At 34.0% G+C, this 17,948-nt stretch overlaps 1 protein-coding gene across 3 annotated transcripts; it reads right to left on the bottom strand.

Annotated features, from left to right (window-relative positions):
- Positions 1-288: 288 nt before the first annotated feature.
- Positions 289-5,917, bottom strand: LOC130956378 (regulator of G-protein signaling 1). 3 transcript variants are annotated; one of them, XM_057883415.1, is made up of 12 exons: positions 5,501-5,888; positions 5,279-5,393; positions 5,009-5,129; positions 4,846-4,909; positions 4,455-4,539; positions 3,988-4,061; positions 3,533-3,724; positions 2,848-2,936; positions 2,511-2,749; positions 1,393-1,517; positions 1,094-1,215; positions 289-825 (listed from the first exon to the last, which is right to left on the bottom strand). In XM_057883415.1, exons 4-12 carry the CDS (start codon positions 4,907-4,909, stop codon positions 622-624), a joined length of 1,194 nt encoding a protein of 397 aa, XP_057739398.1. In that variant the 5' UTR covers positions 5,009-5,129; positions 5,279-5,393; positions 5,501-5,888; the 3' UTR covers positions 289-621. The 3 variants fall into 3 exon arrangements, with proteins under 3 accessions (XP_057739398.1, XP_057739397.1, XP_057739399.1); XM_057883414.1 differs by lacking the exon at positions 5,279-5,393 and having other exon boundaries at positions 5,646-5,917; XM_057883416.1 differs by lacking the exon at positions 5,279-5,393.
- Positions 5,918-17,948: the final 12,031 nt, after the last annotated feature.

Below are 17,948 nucleotides of genomic sequence, written 5' to 3'. Positions count from 1 at the left end.
TCATCCGAAAGAACGAATATGTTAAAATACTTTACACTATCAGTTCATCAAAATTAAACTCAACAAACATATGTGTTCATACATAGCGTTAATGTGACAAACTAATGAATTAAGTTGACATACGCAAGGGGACCAAGAAGTTTCATGGGTTTCTCATGCACAAACCAAAAGCCAATATAGCTAAACCTTAGAATCCATACAGATATATAATAAAGGTTGACTGACGTATGCTATACCCAAAACAAAATAGGGTATAAATAAAGCAAAGTTGCTTTCAGACACATGGAGTGATACATCCTCATTTCTTGCAGTGAGATTTAAATGCCAAACCTAACACAATTTATATGGTCCTAGGCCTAGCCTACCTGTACAAATGTACTAACTTGTTCAAGAAAATAAAAATAATAATAATAAAAAGAATGCTATCATTCCTTACCCTCCTCGGTTTTATGTACATTAATTGATTGTCCAACCACCATATAGATTGTTTGAACAAAAAACAAAGTACATTACTAAATTCCTTTTAATAAGGAAAACCGGTTTATTTGGCAAGGCATCAATAATTCAATACCATCCAATTAAACCAGAAGGAAAAAATTGGCAACAGGGCAACTACCAATTTCATGAGTCAGTATCATTGCCATAGTCCATGCTCTTATGCAGATGGTCCTGGTGAAAAGGGTCATCTGCACCGCGAACAGAACTCAATCTTGGAGAGAAGTTCCATCCTGCCATTTGCTCTGGATCATGGCCATTAGCCCTCGTATTCGATTCTTCTTGGAACTTCAAGAAGAACATCGATGACCAGTAATCTTTTGCCAAGTTCTGAGGAAGTGCAAGTGTGCAATGCATTACTTATTAGATGAATATTATACGATAAATACTTGCATGCTTTTGGAATATATATTTAATGAGTGCTCTAGTAACGTGGAACCGCAAAGTTTCATATATGTTTTTTAGAAGTTAAATAAGAATGAGTGGTTGTGCATGCTCTTCAAGCACGAATTAACTATGCTCCATTAGCATGCAAATATTTTTCATTGGATATACTATACCCCCTGTGAGACTAATTTTAATCAAAGAACCTACTTACCGTTTTCATTAGCTGCATAATCTCATTTAGCGCATTGCTGAAGAGATCAGCGCGTGCAAGATTTGAAGTTGTCAAAATTTCTTGTCTACTTCTATGTGAAATGTTCACCTCCATTGCAGCTCCTGTAAAAATACAACTTAGCAAATATTAGACAAATTACTTTAGCAGGTACTAAGAAACAATGTCACCCATTTTGAAGTGTGCTGGCACATGACATGCATTTTCGTATAATGCAACTGTATTTGACTCAAATTTGGGAGTGAATAAAAGAAGGAAGCATCTGAACTGAAAACACAAACCTGCAACTATGTACTTCTCGATAATATGACGTGCCATATAGATCCTTCTCACGGTGTCATCTTCGGGTATTTTACTGAGCTCGTGCACTTCATCGAAAAGGTGCACGGTCTCCCCCGCCAAGCAACTGTAAATACATTGGTATTTGAGCGATGTAATATTTGATTTAGACAAAGATTAGTTCTTTTTTCCTTGTAAACCTTTTTCTTGTATTTGATGTTTTTGTCCAAAACTTTCAAGAATTTGTTGGATAGGAGTATAAGGGATCCACTTATCTCCACCAGGATTGCATTGTGCAAATTTAACATATGTGATTTTCCATCAATTTATTAAAAATTTTACCCATTTAATCTGAATTACCTTGCTTAAATGGCTCATTTCTTATCTGGTAGGACAGGATCAGGTTTTTCTTTTTTTTAAAAGAAAAGCATGAAGCACAAAGATATCTCCATGTCAATATGGTCAAGAACCCAAAATATATGTGGTTGTGTATGGAAAGTGTCTCAACCAAAAAAAAAAATATTGAGACGAGACATAAAAGTTGGGAATTAGTCCTTGTCCCGTTATCCTCAGTTTTTGGTGGACAGAAAGAGGCAAATTTTGTTCCTACAAGGTTTGTATTTCACCTATCTCTATATTTCTGTCCTAAGACAACTACCAAATGGGACTGAAAAGGGATATTCAAAATTTTCTAAACTATTCGGAAGTGGATCCTCTCTAGTGGGAAAAAAAACTGGATAGTGTCCAGTGTGTGATCTCACCATTCATTGTTCTCTCTCTCTTATTAATTTCTGGTCCCACTTATAGAATTAAAGGTGAGAGATCACACTTTATTCTCTCCAGTGAAAAAAAAATGGAGAGAATCCATTTCCAAACTATTCTCAGTATTCTAATTGTATGTTGCTCACTTTGATTCTGTAATTTATTGTAACTGTCTAACTTACTCCTATCTAAGTTGCTCTCCACTGTTGTACAACTGGTATATTTCTATACAAAGAGTCGGGCTTCCAATATTTGCAGCTTATTTCCTTCCCCCTTTTCCCTTTCCTCGAGTTAACTTGATTTATAATAAGCCTCTCGCCGGAGTAAAATGTAAAGACCAAAGAAAAGGATTTTTAACCTGTCAGCGAATGCCATAAAGGACTGCCGAAATCTCTTGTTCAAGAGAAGCTTATCCAATGGCTCGTTAGGATCTATCCTTGAGGAAAGTTCACTATGTGCTAATATCCCACTGTCGGGTATGCCCAAAGCCTGGCCCATTGAGCGAAATTCTCTGGATTCTCTTCTCCTTAAGCTGATTTGTGACAGCAGTGGTTGTGAACTTGATATCGAAAAGAAAGCCAGAATGAGTATGCTAGCCTTCAAATATAACCACCACAAATAGAAGTGAATAAAAGATTAAGAGAATAATAACTTGAATATTTTTTTTTTCTTCTAAAAGCACTGGCAAAGCATACCAAAAGTAAAAGCAGAAATCTAGAGGCAACTTGAAGCCATGAGACGTCGTCATGAATTTCGTTCAGTATGTAAGCAATATTCCACACAACTGACAGAAAATAGGTTAATATATTGAGGCCATAGGCTGTGAGATCTAAAATACATAGAAGCTCATTTCACAAAGTTCTTTTTAAGAAAAACATGGGTGTATTGCTGCAAGTCAAAGTTAAATTTGATTACACATATATTATTTAAAAGGGTTACATACTATATAAATGTATTTCAGAATGTGAACAATCCTATATTAAACATTGCTTCTGCAAACCAGTTCCAAGACCACAACAACAATTAATGGGATCAGCTACATAGATCAAACAATATATGTGCTTAAAACATTTATAAATTATAACTAAACCAGTTCCCTTATCAGTTATCACATTGGTTAAAACTTAAAAGTATCCATAAACTAAAACATTTGAAGGAGAGGGAGAAGGGGCAAATCAAGAGCTAACACTAACTTCTGCATTGTTTTAATTTTTAACTTGACTTTCATAGGAAATCCATTTTCTGAATACCTCGGTATTATTGACTTAATGGTGAATTCAAAACCTTAAAATTGTCTCTAAGCACTGGTTTATAGGAGGCTGGAAGAATCAAAACAAATAGGGAATAATAGTATCTTCTACAAACTAGGAAAAACTATACCAATTGACATTGCTGATACAAATATTCCACGCCAGAGGTCTCTGAGTTCATCAAATCTGAACTCCACATGACGAACAGCACCTGTAACCGCAAGCAATGTGGCAACATACAATGAATGGAGGCATGCAACTGGGATGGCCCAATGAGCATTCAAGTGACAATGATGATTTAGGGGCTTCCTCATATTGATAACTAGAGCATGAATGAACAGCCTTATTAGATAAAAAATATACAAAACACAGAAATAAAAAAACCAGGAAGTAGAACGTGTCCCAGCAATTCAACGGAAGTAGCACTTTAAATGGAGGATATTGCATAATAAGGCATGCAAAACACAGGTCTATGGATAAAGAAAATTACAATTATCAATAAATGTTCAACTACTTTTACTTCAAGCAGCAATTTCTGCACAATAAAACATAGTAACAAATAAATTAAAATATTGAAACCCTTACCAGAAGAAGCAACAACCCAGGGAAGTAGAATTAGTGGAAGGAAAAAATATGTTCTGATCAGAGGTAAACGCCTCCTGAAACATCAAGTGTAAAAGGTAAACTCCTTTACACCATATTTTGAGAGAAAAGCCATTTAGAAATGTTATGTAGTGTCATAACTAACCCAATGACCTCCCCAAAATAACCTAAGAAAAATATAAAAGGGATAATGCCAACAAGTCACAAGAAATCAAACCCGATTATATGAATAAAAACTTAGAAAAATAAATAAATAATTAACAGGCCATTAACAATGTTCAGTATAAATATAGAATAACTAATTCATCTAATGGATGACGAAATTAGGTTAACTTCTGGGTTGAATGGATAAAAAAGTTTGGATGCAGAAGCTGGTAGCTAAAGCTCATGCTAATAGCTTAATATCAAATTGTCAATTGATAGCATCATCTTCATAAGCATTTACTTACTTGACAAAGATAAAATATAATTGACAGGCTTGTGTTATCCGACAGCTCAACATCAAACCAAACCCTAGCGGACCTTCAACCCAGACTGAAAACAATTGGAAGCAGCACGTTATCTTTCATATGTATGTACAATACATTTGTGTTGGTAAATGTTTCAAGATAGAAAATATAAAGATACTTCAACAATGGAGACAAAGATACGATTGCCTTTGTCCCCAATATCCCAAATTTTTTTATGGAAAGAGACACTTAGCATGTTGTTGTATCTTCTCCTTATGCAAACATATTTCTGTCTCCTAATGAATTTGTATTTCTGCTAGGGTAATTACCAAACAAGGCGTAAGAAATAATAACAAGTAAGAACAGAGGAGTGAAGAAAAGAGAATGATACCAGCCCAGAAGTAGCATGACCGCCACCATTGCCTCTTTTCAAATCTCAAAAAATTATTGGACATCTACACAGAAAACAAACATGAGATTCCTAAGCTTGAGAACAAGCAGCACAAAAATCTGCCGATACAGCAGTAAGAAGTTATACATATGGAAACATTTACCACAATTGATAGAAGAAGGTTGAAGCTGGCAACAACTTGTATCACTGGTAGCCAGAAGCCACTGCCTTGAGTACGAGGAACCTTGTGGACTATGAAAGGAAATATTGACCATAACAGAAGCCTGCAACACAGAATCCATCAAATAGTAAAGAACATCGATTAAAACAAATCAGTATCCCATACTTTCACTCTCCAATGTTATCAAACTCAAGAGTTCACAATTCACATAACCTCATGGATCTTAGACAAACATGAATAGTAAGACTCAACCTCTACGCTCATTTGGGGAGCTAAACTTGTAAACTCGTAAAAATGTGCAAGTTAACTCCAAAGCTCCACACAACCTTGTTGCTATAATTTTGATAAAAGGACAAACTAAACCGCCCTACAGAGACACACAGAAAGCAGAAACACATGCAAATTTTGCGAATCAAAGGGTTTAAACATAAAAAGGGTACACAAACTAAGATTAGTAACTTGTCAATCACTTACTAGAACTCAAAATTCAGTCAGGCATATCATCAAACAGCTAGTGGAGAAGCCAAATTGGCAGGGATAAATGATGACCCCTTACAAAACTAATCAAACACATGAAAGATTCAAGGGCAGTAACACAAAGTTAGTTGAAGGTAGTTACAGAATGAAGGACAAGATGGAGAAAGCAATGGCTATGAAGTCAGTGGGGCACCCTCCTTGAGCTGCACAAGTTGCTGCCATTGTTCTCTTGTGCTTTCATTTGGAAGGTTCTGATGCTGTTTCTGCTTCTGTTTCTGTGCAGATTCAGTGTTCAAACAGTTGCTTATGCTTCAGATTTCATTGAATCAGAGCTGACACTTTTGTTTGTTGTTGGTTCATCGTTTTTGCGAGTCCACAGAAAACATAATAGTCTTCTTCCAATTGCACGTGCTCTTTTTGAAAAAACACTTATTTGATGACAAAATGGACAATTATTATTTATTAAATGTATAAAATAATAATAAAGGTGAGATTAGTCTAAGATAGTATAACATTTTACAAGTATGTTTTAATAAATTTTTACATTTTATAAGTCTGTTTTAAGTTCAACTTGGTTGAATGGTTGACTTCGTCTAGAGATGGTTTGAATTAACTTTTAAAAAATATTTATTTTTAATAAAAAATATTTGATATTTGAATAAATTTTTAAAAAAATAAAAATATTAAAAAATTCTTTAATTTTATTTATTTAAAAAAATATTATTAATTTTCAAAAAGCAAATAGTTTATTTCTTGAGTAAAATATTTTTTAAAAAAAATTATTTAAATATATTTAAAATTTAATAAAAATATTTTATTTAAAAATAAACTTTTTTCGCTTAAAATAAAAACAATCCAAACAAACACACTAGTTTTGGTGCATATTATTTTAGATATATATGAATGTGTTTTATTTTGGATATGCTATGAGAAATCTAAAAACCTTAGCGTGTACGATAGTCAACAAACAAAATCAATCTCTTCTAGGTTTTGGATCTTGACTAAACGTGATCTATGAACAATCAACTAAATAACTAATTATATATCAACAAATATATTAACTTTAAAATTATACACCAATAATGTCCGTGATGAATTGAAATTTTAAATTTACGATAAATAATTCTCACTAATCCACTTTAAAATAATAACAATAAATATAACCAAATAGGATGCAATAAATCAGTGCTACTACTAATTAATAATTTCCATTCACTCAAAAATAAATAATTACCGCTGTCATTTTTTATTAGTTTAATTTTAATATATTATTTTATATTTTTGTCCAATTACATATATATTTTTAAGTAAATATCCAATCTATTTTTTATTTTTTTTAAGAATATCGTAATCGTTGTTCCAAAAATAAGGATAAATCTGTCCTTGTTCCTTCTTTGCGTGAGATATTGTGGTCTTTTCGTTATCTTTTTTGACCAAAACAAATAAAAGTGTCTTACGTCTCACTTAACATTGATGATGTAGATGTTGAGTTGATGAAATGTCCATTAAATTTTAACGTGGAGTCACAATAATAGTCAGAGTTCTCTTTATCCCACTTTCGACAGCAAAAAAGGCACTATTGTAAGCATCATTTTAATGTCATGCCTTTATTTTATAATTATGTGTATTCCAATCCAATTTTCATGTTTAACTACTTCAGATGAATAAATTTGGTTAATATTTTTAGTTTGAACATTTTATTAGATTTGTTTCTTTCTTACGTGAGGATCAAGTCTAATTTTTTGGAAGTGTTTTCTTGTACATTTTTGCCACTAATTTTATTAGAATTTTAGACATATTGAACGAGTGAGATTGCAGTCACAATGTGAGAGAGAAGAGAGAAAATAGAATTTTTGGTTTTATGCAGAGCTTTAATCTTTGAATAGCAGTTTCATATTTATTCACCGTTAGATCAGTCTGAAATTTGAATTGCAAGTTCGCCTCATCTTGTTCTTCACTTTAGACGATAGATAGTTTATTCGAGGTTTGTAGTTAGAGAAATTGGCTTCACACAGTAACTTTGATTTTATATATTTTTATCTTCTTACTTTTCATTTATAAGCTTTGGTGCTTTGGTGTTTTTGTTAGTTGTATACACTATTTGTTCTTTGTTTGAGACTGTTACATACCCGGATAGAGATAAGGAGGTGGGAATAAAAGTTCTGATCCTAGGAAGGAGAAGATTCCCCCCTACCATTTTATTACAGTTGAAAAAAAAAGAGTGGAAGGTAAAAAGGAAAATGAGAATGTCCTAATAACTAACATGCCACCTGGCACAGGTAGTGAAAAAGCGCAGGAGTAGATGTGTGATTATAACTGAATCGGGAGTGGATAAGAGAATATTAATGATGACAAAATTGATGCTAGGGACAGTAGGTTTTTGGAATAAGACTAAGGATAGAAATAGGAGAGAGGCTGGCTCTCTGAATCCAGGCCTTATCATTTTTTCTTCTATTTTCTTATATTTCTTTCTACTATTTCATATGTCTATAATATAGTACAGGAGGTAATCACCTTGATTCCCTCTGCGTTTCTTTTTCTGAGCTACCAAAAGTGTGTGTGAGAGAGTCAATTTTGCAGACACTAGTGTTACAACTGGTATCAGAGCACCGTTCTTGAGAAATTCTGTGTATGTTAACCACACGATCTGCTAATATAAAGGCAAAGGTGGAGCGGTTGGAGAGGCAGATGGAAGAGTTCTGCGTTGAGCACACACGAAGCATGGAGAGGATTCTGAAGCGATTAGAAGAGATGAATTAAAGAGTGATGGGGAATGTAAGGGTGGAAGGCGATCGGGGAGAACGAGACGCAGTGGAGTCTGATGGAAAAAGAGAAGGCAAGAATCCCCTGGCCTCACCACAGGTGGAAGTGACTTGAAGAGTATAATTACCGACCTTTGAGCGGGATGATGTGTGTGGGTGATTGGTGAAGATCGAGTGTTACTTCCGTATAACACAGATCGCACAGGAGGAGAAGCTTGATTACGTAGCTTTGGTGTTTCAGGGAGAGGCTATGACATGGTTGGAGTGGTGGGTGGAGCAGACACCGTTCTTTTCGTAGAGGAGATTCAAAATAAATTTGCTAAAGCGGTTTCAACCAGGGACCACAACAAATCTGATGAGTCCTTTGTTGGAGGTAAGGCAGACTGATACGGTGGTTAAGTACTAAAAGGAGTTTGAATTGGCGGTGAGAACGCAGGGGAGTTTGGGACACAAAACTCTGATGTGTATTTTCTTGAATGGGTTGAAGAAGGAGATGCGAGCGGGGATGTCCATTTCAAATTTTGAGAGCCTCTAAGAGTTGATGGATCGAGCGGTGGCATTGAAAATCAGAAACAACGTTTGGCATGAGACGGGGCTGATGCTAGGAGGAAGACAGGCTAAAGTGCTGCATTAGGGAGTTGGATTCAGAGCGGACCAGAGCTCAACATGGAACCGAACCGGCCCAATAGCAGCTTCAGCAAATGTGGCCCGAACTGAAGGGGGTGGAAGCAACCATGTGGTTAGAACTTCTATTGGCCTAAATTCAAACCTTAGAAAAATAGTAGGGGCTGCAGCAAGCAACAATGCATCTAATGGACATAGAACATAAGGGGTAAAAAGATTGCCCCAAGAAGAATGGACAAAAAGACAAACAAAGTATCTGTGTTTCAAGTGTGGTGAAAGATGGGGCAAAATCGTGTGTGCTAGATGAAAAATTTTCACATTCTTTTGTTAGACTAAGATGAAAAGGAACTCCAAATAGAAGAGGAGTTGGGTTTAGGAAAAAAGAAACTGGTGTAGAGCCCTTAGAACTTCAACTATCTTCTTACACATTTTGGGGATTCACTACCCACAAAACCTTCAAGGTCTAGGGAATGATAATGGGCCAAATGGTAGTTGTGTTGATAGATCCAGGAGCATCAACAAATTTTATGGCCACCAAAGTTGTTGATAGATTAGAACTTCCAGTGCAAGAGCTTCGTAAATTTAGAGTAGAAGTGGAGAATGGAGCTTTTGAACATGGAAGTCAAAGAGTGATTGGCGTGAAGTTAGAGATACAAAGGGTTATAATTAAATAATCATATTTATTATGAAAATAGGTAGCGCTGAGGTGGTACTCGGAGCAGGGTAGGTTGCTAGTCTTGGGAGATTTTGGGGTGATTACAATGAGATGGTCCTTTGTTGGGTGGAAGGAGGAAGAGAACTACACATCAAGGGCAACCCTTCTCTGTCCTGGTAGCAGGCATCTTAGAAGGCAACGTTACAAGCTCTTATAGTGTGAGGAGGAGGGGTTTTTAGCCACCCCTGTAATGTTGCAAGACCGAGCAGCCATGAAGGAGGAATTAAGCCTAGAGCTTCAACGCCTCTTGCAGTAATTTGAAGACTTATTCTAGGTACCAGAGGGCCTCTCTCCACAACAGAAGCAGGACCATGCCATCATTCTTAAGGAAGAAGCTAAAATTCCTTGTCAGACCCTATAGGTATTTCTACTATCAGAAGACTAAAATGGAAAAAATAAGGGGTGATACGGTCCAATACCACTCCTTGCTCAAGTTCAGTGATTTTTGTCAAAAAGAAGAATGGGGTGGTTCTTTTATGTTGACTATAGAACTCTAAAAAAGATTACCGTCACAAATAAATTTTCTATCCCGGTGAAAGATGAATTCCTGGATGAGTTGGGTGGAGTCACAGTATTTTTCAGGCTGGATTTGAAATTGGGATATCATCAAATAAGAGTGCGTGAAGAAGATGTTCATAAGACAGCGTTTAAAACTGATGATGGACATTACGAGTTTCTTGAAATGCCATTCGGTTTAACCAATGTCCCTCTACTTTTTAAGCCCTTATGAATAAGGTACTTTAACCATATCTGAAAAAATTTATACTAGTATTTTTTGATGATATATTTCTAGTGAGATTTGTTATTATTTATTTATGTTGAGTTGTTCTTGATTTTTTAATTATTCTTTTATAAAGGTTGCTATGTTTTTTTATCTACACCCTTCTTCAATAAAAAAATGCTCTTAGTACCTATATAAGCAACTTATATATATATATATATATATATATATATATATATATATATATATATATATATAATTAATGGATCATATGAGTAGCTCGCGCGAAGCGCCGAGAATACTCTATTAAGATAAAAATTAAAAAATATATATAAAATGATAATTTTAACTAATAAAGGGTAGAATGGTCATTAAAAAAAAGAATATGGTTAAATTAGTAGCTCAAGAGATGTAAGGAGTAAAATAGTTATTTGGCTAAAAGATAAGCAAAACCCTAATCTGATCCCTAATTATTTCACAAACTCCCATTTCACCCCTTATCGATTGGAAAATGACATTGTGGTCCCTCACAATTAATTCTGTTAGACATTCTGCCCCTTTGTTAATGTCTCCGTCCAAAATCAACAGACCTTGCCTATGTGTACTATTAACTCAACACGTGTTAAATAACTATTTAAAGGGACAAATCGTCCCCTGGTGAGTTAGCAGAATGCCGTTGTTTTGCACATCCCAAAATGCTTTACTTCTTCTTCTTGCTTTCTTCTTCTTCCTTTTGTTGTTCATCTCCCTACAATCACACCTCCTCACTCCACCCTAACTGCCACTACCTCTACTTTCTCACCTCTATCATCATCTAATCTTTGCCATTGCACCTCAATCTCACTTTTAATGTCACCACGAACTTATCCCCTCCCCCTCTATCATTTACATCATCTTCTTTCATCATACCTTTCTCACTCCACTTTTACCATGTCTAACTCTGTCTTTGGTGCGGTATTTTACTACCCACACTACTTACCGGTAAGTGCACCGGGTCGTACCAAGTAATACCTTACGTGAGTAAGGGTCGATCCCACGAGGATTGATGGATCAAGCAACAATGATTGATTGATTGGCTTAGTTAGGCAAGCAGAAATTGGTTTTGAGATGTTCAAAAGGTTTAAGTTCGAATTCAAAATATCAAAAGTATAGACAATAAAAATAAAATATGGATAAACAGTTAAGGCTTCAGAGTTATCTATTTTTCCGGATTAACTTTTCTTACTAACTATTTTAATTATGTAGGATTTAATTTATGGCAAACTATATGTGACTAGACCCTAATTCCTTAGACCTTTCCTAGTCTCCTCTAAAATTCATTAACTGCCAATTCCTTGGTCAATTAATTCCAATTAAAGGGTACATGATCAAATTCATGCCACAAAAACTCTAATTACCCAAAGAATAAAAGGATTATATGTCACGTATCCCGTTAAATCCAGATAATTAGAATTTAGGAGAATATGTTTTCAAGTTGTTATTCAAGTATAGAACTTTTCCAAGTTATACAAGAACTCAAATAGAAAGTGGGTCATACTTCCGTTCCACCCAAATTCATAAGATAAAGAACAAAAACAATTCTTGAATATAAATTCAAAACATAAATTAAAATAGAAAAAGTAATAAAATCAATCCATATAAATAGACAGAGCTCCTAACCTTAACAGTAGAGGATTAGTTGCTCATGGAAAAGAGAGAAAATTAGGATTGTCAGTTATATCTCTTTTTTTTTATGGCATCTCAAATTCCTATTTATAACTAATCCTAATAAATTTAAAATCTAATTATCAAAAATTAAAATAATATCTTTTCCTAAAAGATAAGATTTGAATTTAAATTTGAATTAATTAACAGGTCTTCAATTGATGGGTGGGGACCACTTGCTTTGTCCATTCTACAACTTCTAATCTGTGTTTCCTGGACTGAAAACTGTTTTTCAGCCCAAAATTCGTAACCAACGTTTTCTGTATTATTGTAGATCGCGCATGTGACGCGTCCGCGTCGTCCACGCGCTCACATCATTTGTACAGATTCCAATCTACGCGTTCGCGTCATTACAATTTCTCCATTCCGCGCGGTCGCGTGAGCCATGCGTCTGCGTCAGTCTTTGCTGGTCATCTCTTTGGTTTCTTCTTTTTCTCTGCAGAAACTTCATCAAATCCCTCCGAATGCTACCTAAAATAAATAAAATTGCACAAAACTCAAAATAGCATCTATAGTGGCTAAAATATAATTAATTCTTAATTAAACTCAACAAATTAGATGCAAATTCACTAGAAAAAGATAGACAAGATGCTCATGCATCAGTCTTCACCTCTCATTCTCATTCAGAATATCACCAATATTCAACTTTAATAACAACAAAATCATCAATTGTAACATCAATTTTTTTCTTTTAAATAAACTAAAACATTGATCCAAAATTAATGAAATTTAAAAAATTATCATAAACAAGAGGGATGAATAGGAAAGAGAGAAAGAGAAAGCAAAAGCTAAGTGGGGTGAGATATGGATCCAATGGTTAGATGTTGTAAGAATGAGTGAAACCATGAAAATAGGGACAAAGGTAAAGAATAGAGACAGAGGTGAGCATGATGAAGGTAGGGTAAGTGGTGCCAGTAAAGTGAGGGAGGTGTTGTTCAAGAGAGATGAGAAGATGATGGAGTGGTGTTAGTGGTGGTGGCGCGTTACAAGTGGCACTAAAGTGCAGTGGCGGAAGAAGAAGAAGAAGAAGTAAGGTATTTTTGAGATGTACAAAACAACAGCGTTCTACTAACTCATCAGGGGGCAATTTGTCCTTTTAAATGGTTGCTTGACATGTGTTGAGTTAACGGTACACGTGAGCAAGATCTGTTAGCTCTGAACAGAGACACTAACAGAAGGGCAGAATGTTTAATGGAGTTAATCATAAGGGGTACAATGTCATTTTTCAATCGATGAGGAGCGGAATAAGAGTTTGTGAAATGATTAGGGCTGGGTTGGAGTTTGACTCAAAAGATAAAGTTAAGATAAGTGAATATAAAAACATAAGGGTAAAATAGTCATTTAGATAAAGATTAATGGTAAAGTAGTAACTTAGGAGATATAAGAGATAAGATGGTTATTTGGTAAAAATATAAGGTTAAAATGATTAATTATCTAATACAAGAGCAAAATGGTCATTATGATAAAATGTAAGATTAAAATAGTAAAAGTAAAAATATTAAGAATTGAAAGAAGGTTATTTTGATAAAACATAAGGCTAAAATAGTAAAAGCAAAGTTTTAAGGACAAAAAGATCATTTTGGAGAAAGTATAAGATTGAGATACTAAAAATTAAATAGTAAGGATAATATAGTCCGATCCTAATCTAAATACAATAAAGGCAAAATTATGAAGAGAAAACGGACATAAAAGACTTTTAAGAAAAAGATTAAATGACATAATGATAACTTATTAAGAGAATAAGTATACAACTGTCACTTCAAGAAAGATTTAGAATGATAATATGTCATAAGAGAGCAAAACTGGAATTTAATGAAAGATTGAGGGAAAAAGGGTCCCCATTAAGAATGAAACAATGAATTAAAAGTATAACATTAGAAAAAAGGGGGTAGATACTTTGAGATCTCAGAGTGTAGGCCTTTTCACAGTGTATGCATAGTAAGGTAGCGGTTGTATCTCTCTTGTCCATTGCTTGGTTGAGATTGATAGTAGGAATACCCATCAAAGTGCATACCGTTTCTCCAACAATTAGCATACTATGGCGTCAAGCTCGACGATTGGCGGTTGTCAGAATGTACGTGGATTTGTCTATTAGACACGTATGCAGAACATATCCAGTTGAAAAAATCATATTCGGGCATAGTCCCGGATAACGTCGGGTTGCTGTAGTCAATCGACGTGTGAGCTTATGGCCTATTTAGGACAGACATGCATCATATTGGTTGTCGCATTTTTTTTGTGTTTGTGCTCTATGCATATTTGTGATTGTGTTCTATGTTCGTTCTCTATTTTCTGTACTTTGTGTATATTTTTCTGTTGTTCTCTATTTTTTCTATCCTATATGAATATGTGTTTGTTCCCTATTACTGCTATTGGTTACTGAGATAGATTAATATAAAGTTAACAAGAAATTGAAACTATGATAGATGAGTGAAGCCTAAAACTTAAACCTAGGATTAACATGACAAAACGCGTGATGATCTAAAATGCTAGAGTTGTGTCCTAGGACCGATATACAATTCGTCCCTTTCGTTAGTACCCTGTTAGAAACCGTAGGTTCTTAGTCCCTTTCCTTCACTGTTCTTACAGATAGAGCCGACGGTAATGTTTGCTAAACATAGAAGCTATTTTTTGCTATCGCCTAGACTACGAGATACATGAAATATTTTAGAAGACACTCATTACTTTGTGCAGTTATGGAGGTTAGAATATTTTCTGTCTACTTATTAGTATTTTTTAAGGATATGATTTTACTATTTTCTGTTAGCATCAGGTTCCAAATTAAGAATTTTTTAAATGAGCTAGGACCTGAGATGTCTTTTATATATATATATAACTCAGCTTATAAATACAGTGCACCGAGTGTAATTCATTCACTCAATCAATAATACACTGTTTAGTTTTTTTTCACACTCCTTTCTCTTTTTTTCTTTCTCTCTTCTGTCTATTCTTTTCTTTCATTACTTGGGTAGCAATATTATTTTTTTCTTGAAACATTCATATGAACATTGGTTGAATGAGTTAAGTGTTTATTGTCACAGTTTAGATTGGCAAAATTTTTTTGGAATGAAGTTTTGAATAATGTTCATGTCTTAAACGAGATACCATGTGTTCCCTTGTAATTTGAAGCACCAGAGAATATATGATCATATAAAGATGTTTTTTACAATCACTTAAGAGTCTTTGAATGTAAAGTCTTTGTTCATATTCCCAAAAATGAGAGATTCAAGTTTGGTATTTTTATTGGCTGTGACATAATTGAGTTTGGTTATAGGTTTTATGATCCTATTAACAAGATGATTCGAAGTAGAAATATTATTTTTATTGAAGATTAAAGATGAAGGATATTAATAATGCAGAAAAACCTATAGTTCAGCCTAGTGAACATTTTTCTTATTTGGAAATTACTCCCTATAATATAGGTATAGCTGAAGATGAAACAGTTAATTTGATGCATGATGAAGTTGGTGATGATGATCATGATGAACAACCAGCTTTAAAAATTTTTGTAAATGTACTTAAAAGATCTACAAGAGAAAGGAAGTCTTCGTCAAGATATTCTCTATTTGAATTTGTCTTATTGACTGATAGGAGAGAATCTGAATGCTATAGAGACGCTATTGAAGATAAAAGAAAAGCTCAATGGCTTAAAGCTATGCAAGAAGAAATAAAATCTTTGTTTGAGAATGATATATATGAGTTAGTGAAGCTACATAAAGGTATGGGAGTTTTGAAGAACAAATAAGTATTTAGAATCAAGAATGAAGAACACAATTTTAGACCTCGATATAAAGCTTGATTGGTTGTTGGAGGTTTTAAACAGAGAAAAGGTGTTGATTTTGAAGAGATTTTTTCTCCTATTATGAAGATTTCATCTATTTGTGTGTGCTTGAATTAGCAGATTCTCTTGATCTGGATATTGAGCAAATGGATGTGATCGAGAAGAGGCAAAACAAAATTTTTGATCTTATACAAAGCAACAATCTTTGAACATTAGTTTTTTATTTGTTCATTGTTGGATTGGTCTAAAATTTAAATTGCAGGTATGTCTCATCTTGTTCTTCTTCTAGACAATAGAGATGTTGATTCGAAGTCTATAGTAGAAGAAATTGACTTTGTACAGTAGCTCTAATTTTAGGTATTTTTTTATTTTTTTGGTTTTCATTTGTAAATTTTAGTGTTTTAGTATTTTGGCTAGTTGTAGGTACGATTTGTGCTTTGTATCTCATATTTGATTATAACAAAGCTAGTTATTTTATTGGTTTAGACAACTTGTAAATTTTATCTTTCACATTAAGAAAATTTTTTATGTTAAAATTTTGGTGTATTTTTATTATTACTTTACTTGATATATTTATTTGTTCATAATTACTACTATATTATATTGTTATATTATTTTTATATTAGTTAGTTATTTATGTTGTTTCTATCACATTTTCATTTTTAGTTTAGTCTCTATTCAACTAGAACGATTTACAAGTTATATATTAGGGTTAAGTACTGTTTTCGTCCCTAAGGTCTGAGACCAAAATCAAAATCGTTTCCGACCTTTTTTCGTTATTAAAATCATCTTCAATGTTACAAAACGTTATAAAATCGTCATTTTCTACTTCAATTTTATTTTTTTTACCAAATTATCTTTAATAAATAATAAACATAATTAAAAATAATATTAAAAAATTAAAACAAAATCCACCTCCACCCCCTCACCCCACTCCCGTAAACCCCCACCCCTCACCCCTCAATGGAATCGAATCTCCAATACAGAGGTAAATCAATCACAATGCACAGGGGTTAGGGGGAAAAATGTTCACGAAAATTAAGCTCGTATGGTCAATCTAAGAGCATGATCATTCCATCACTTGCAAATTAGGAAACCAGAATTCAATTGGAAAAAAAAGATCTGCTTTCAAAACCAGCAAGATCCAAACACCAAGTTCCTGGCTTTTCCAACTTTTTCCAAAATAAATCAACAAAAAATTCAGATTAAACAATAATTCAACAATCATCATTTACAATTTCAGTTTTCATATCTAAAAATAGCAAAACAACAGAAATTAAAAAAATTAAAAAATCACAGAAGAAAAAGCAAAAGAAGAAGAGACAGAAGAAGAAGCAGAAGAAGAAGAAGAGGCAGTCACAGAAGAAGAAGTAGCGCCGGTGAGGTCCCCCTCTCGATGACGACGCGACGGCGTGGTCTCCTGATGGTTTCCAACTTCTTACCACACTCCTTCCAGAACCTTCCACAACAAACCCCACTACATCAAGCCACCGTTAACCTCCTCAAATCCCACTCTGTCTCTGACTCCGACATCTCCCGCATCGCTGCTGCTGCCCCCTCCCTCTTCTCCCCCGATAACATATCCGCCATGTTCCACTTTCACAATCGTTTGTTTTTTGCTTTTTTTTTCTGTTTTAGGTAGTGATAAAGGGAAGGGTGGGGTGGGGTGGGGTGGGGTGATTTTTTTTAATATTTTTTATTTTTATTTAAAGGGTAAAATTGTCCAAAAATTTTGTTTATGAACAAAAGGATGATTTTATAATATTTTGTAACGTTAACGATGATTTTAATAATAAAAAAAGGTCGAGGACGAATTTAATTTTCACCCCATACCTTAAGAACGAAAACATTACTTAACCCTATATATTATTTCTGAATTCAAAACCCATCAAATACGTTCATTGTTTAAGAATAATGTGTACCATCTAAAAATAATCAAATTAAACATAAACAATATAGGCATTATCACAGGCATTTTTTATAAGGTATTTAAGTATTAACCAATGGATGTCATCACACATTACATTAAGTAACCAGATAAGCATCATGAAATTAAAGTAACAGCTAGAAAAAGCTGCTCCACAATGATTTTGAGCATGAGGCACTGTTGACTTTTTTTTCTTTTTTTTTTTCTATCT

Source organism: Arachis stenosperma, chromosome 10 (genome assembly GCF_014773155.1).
Source record: "Arachis stenosperma cultivar V10309 chromosome 10, arast.V10309.gnm1.PFL2, whole genome shotgun sequence".
Taxonomy (NCBI): Eukaryota; Viridiplantae; Streptophyta; class Magnoliopsida; order Fabales; family Fabaceae; genus Arachis; species Arachis stenosperma.
Note: the sequence above shows the minus strand (reverse complement) of the source record. Positions and strands in the feature narration are given on the sequence as shown.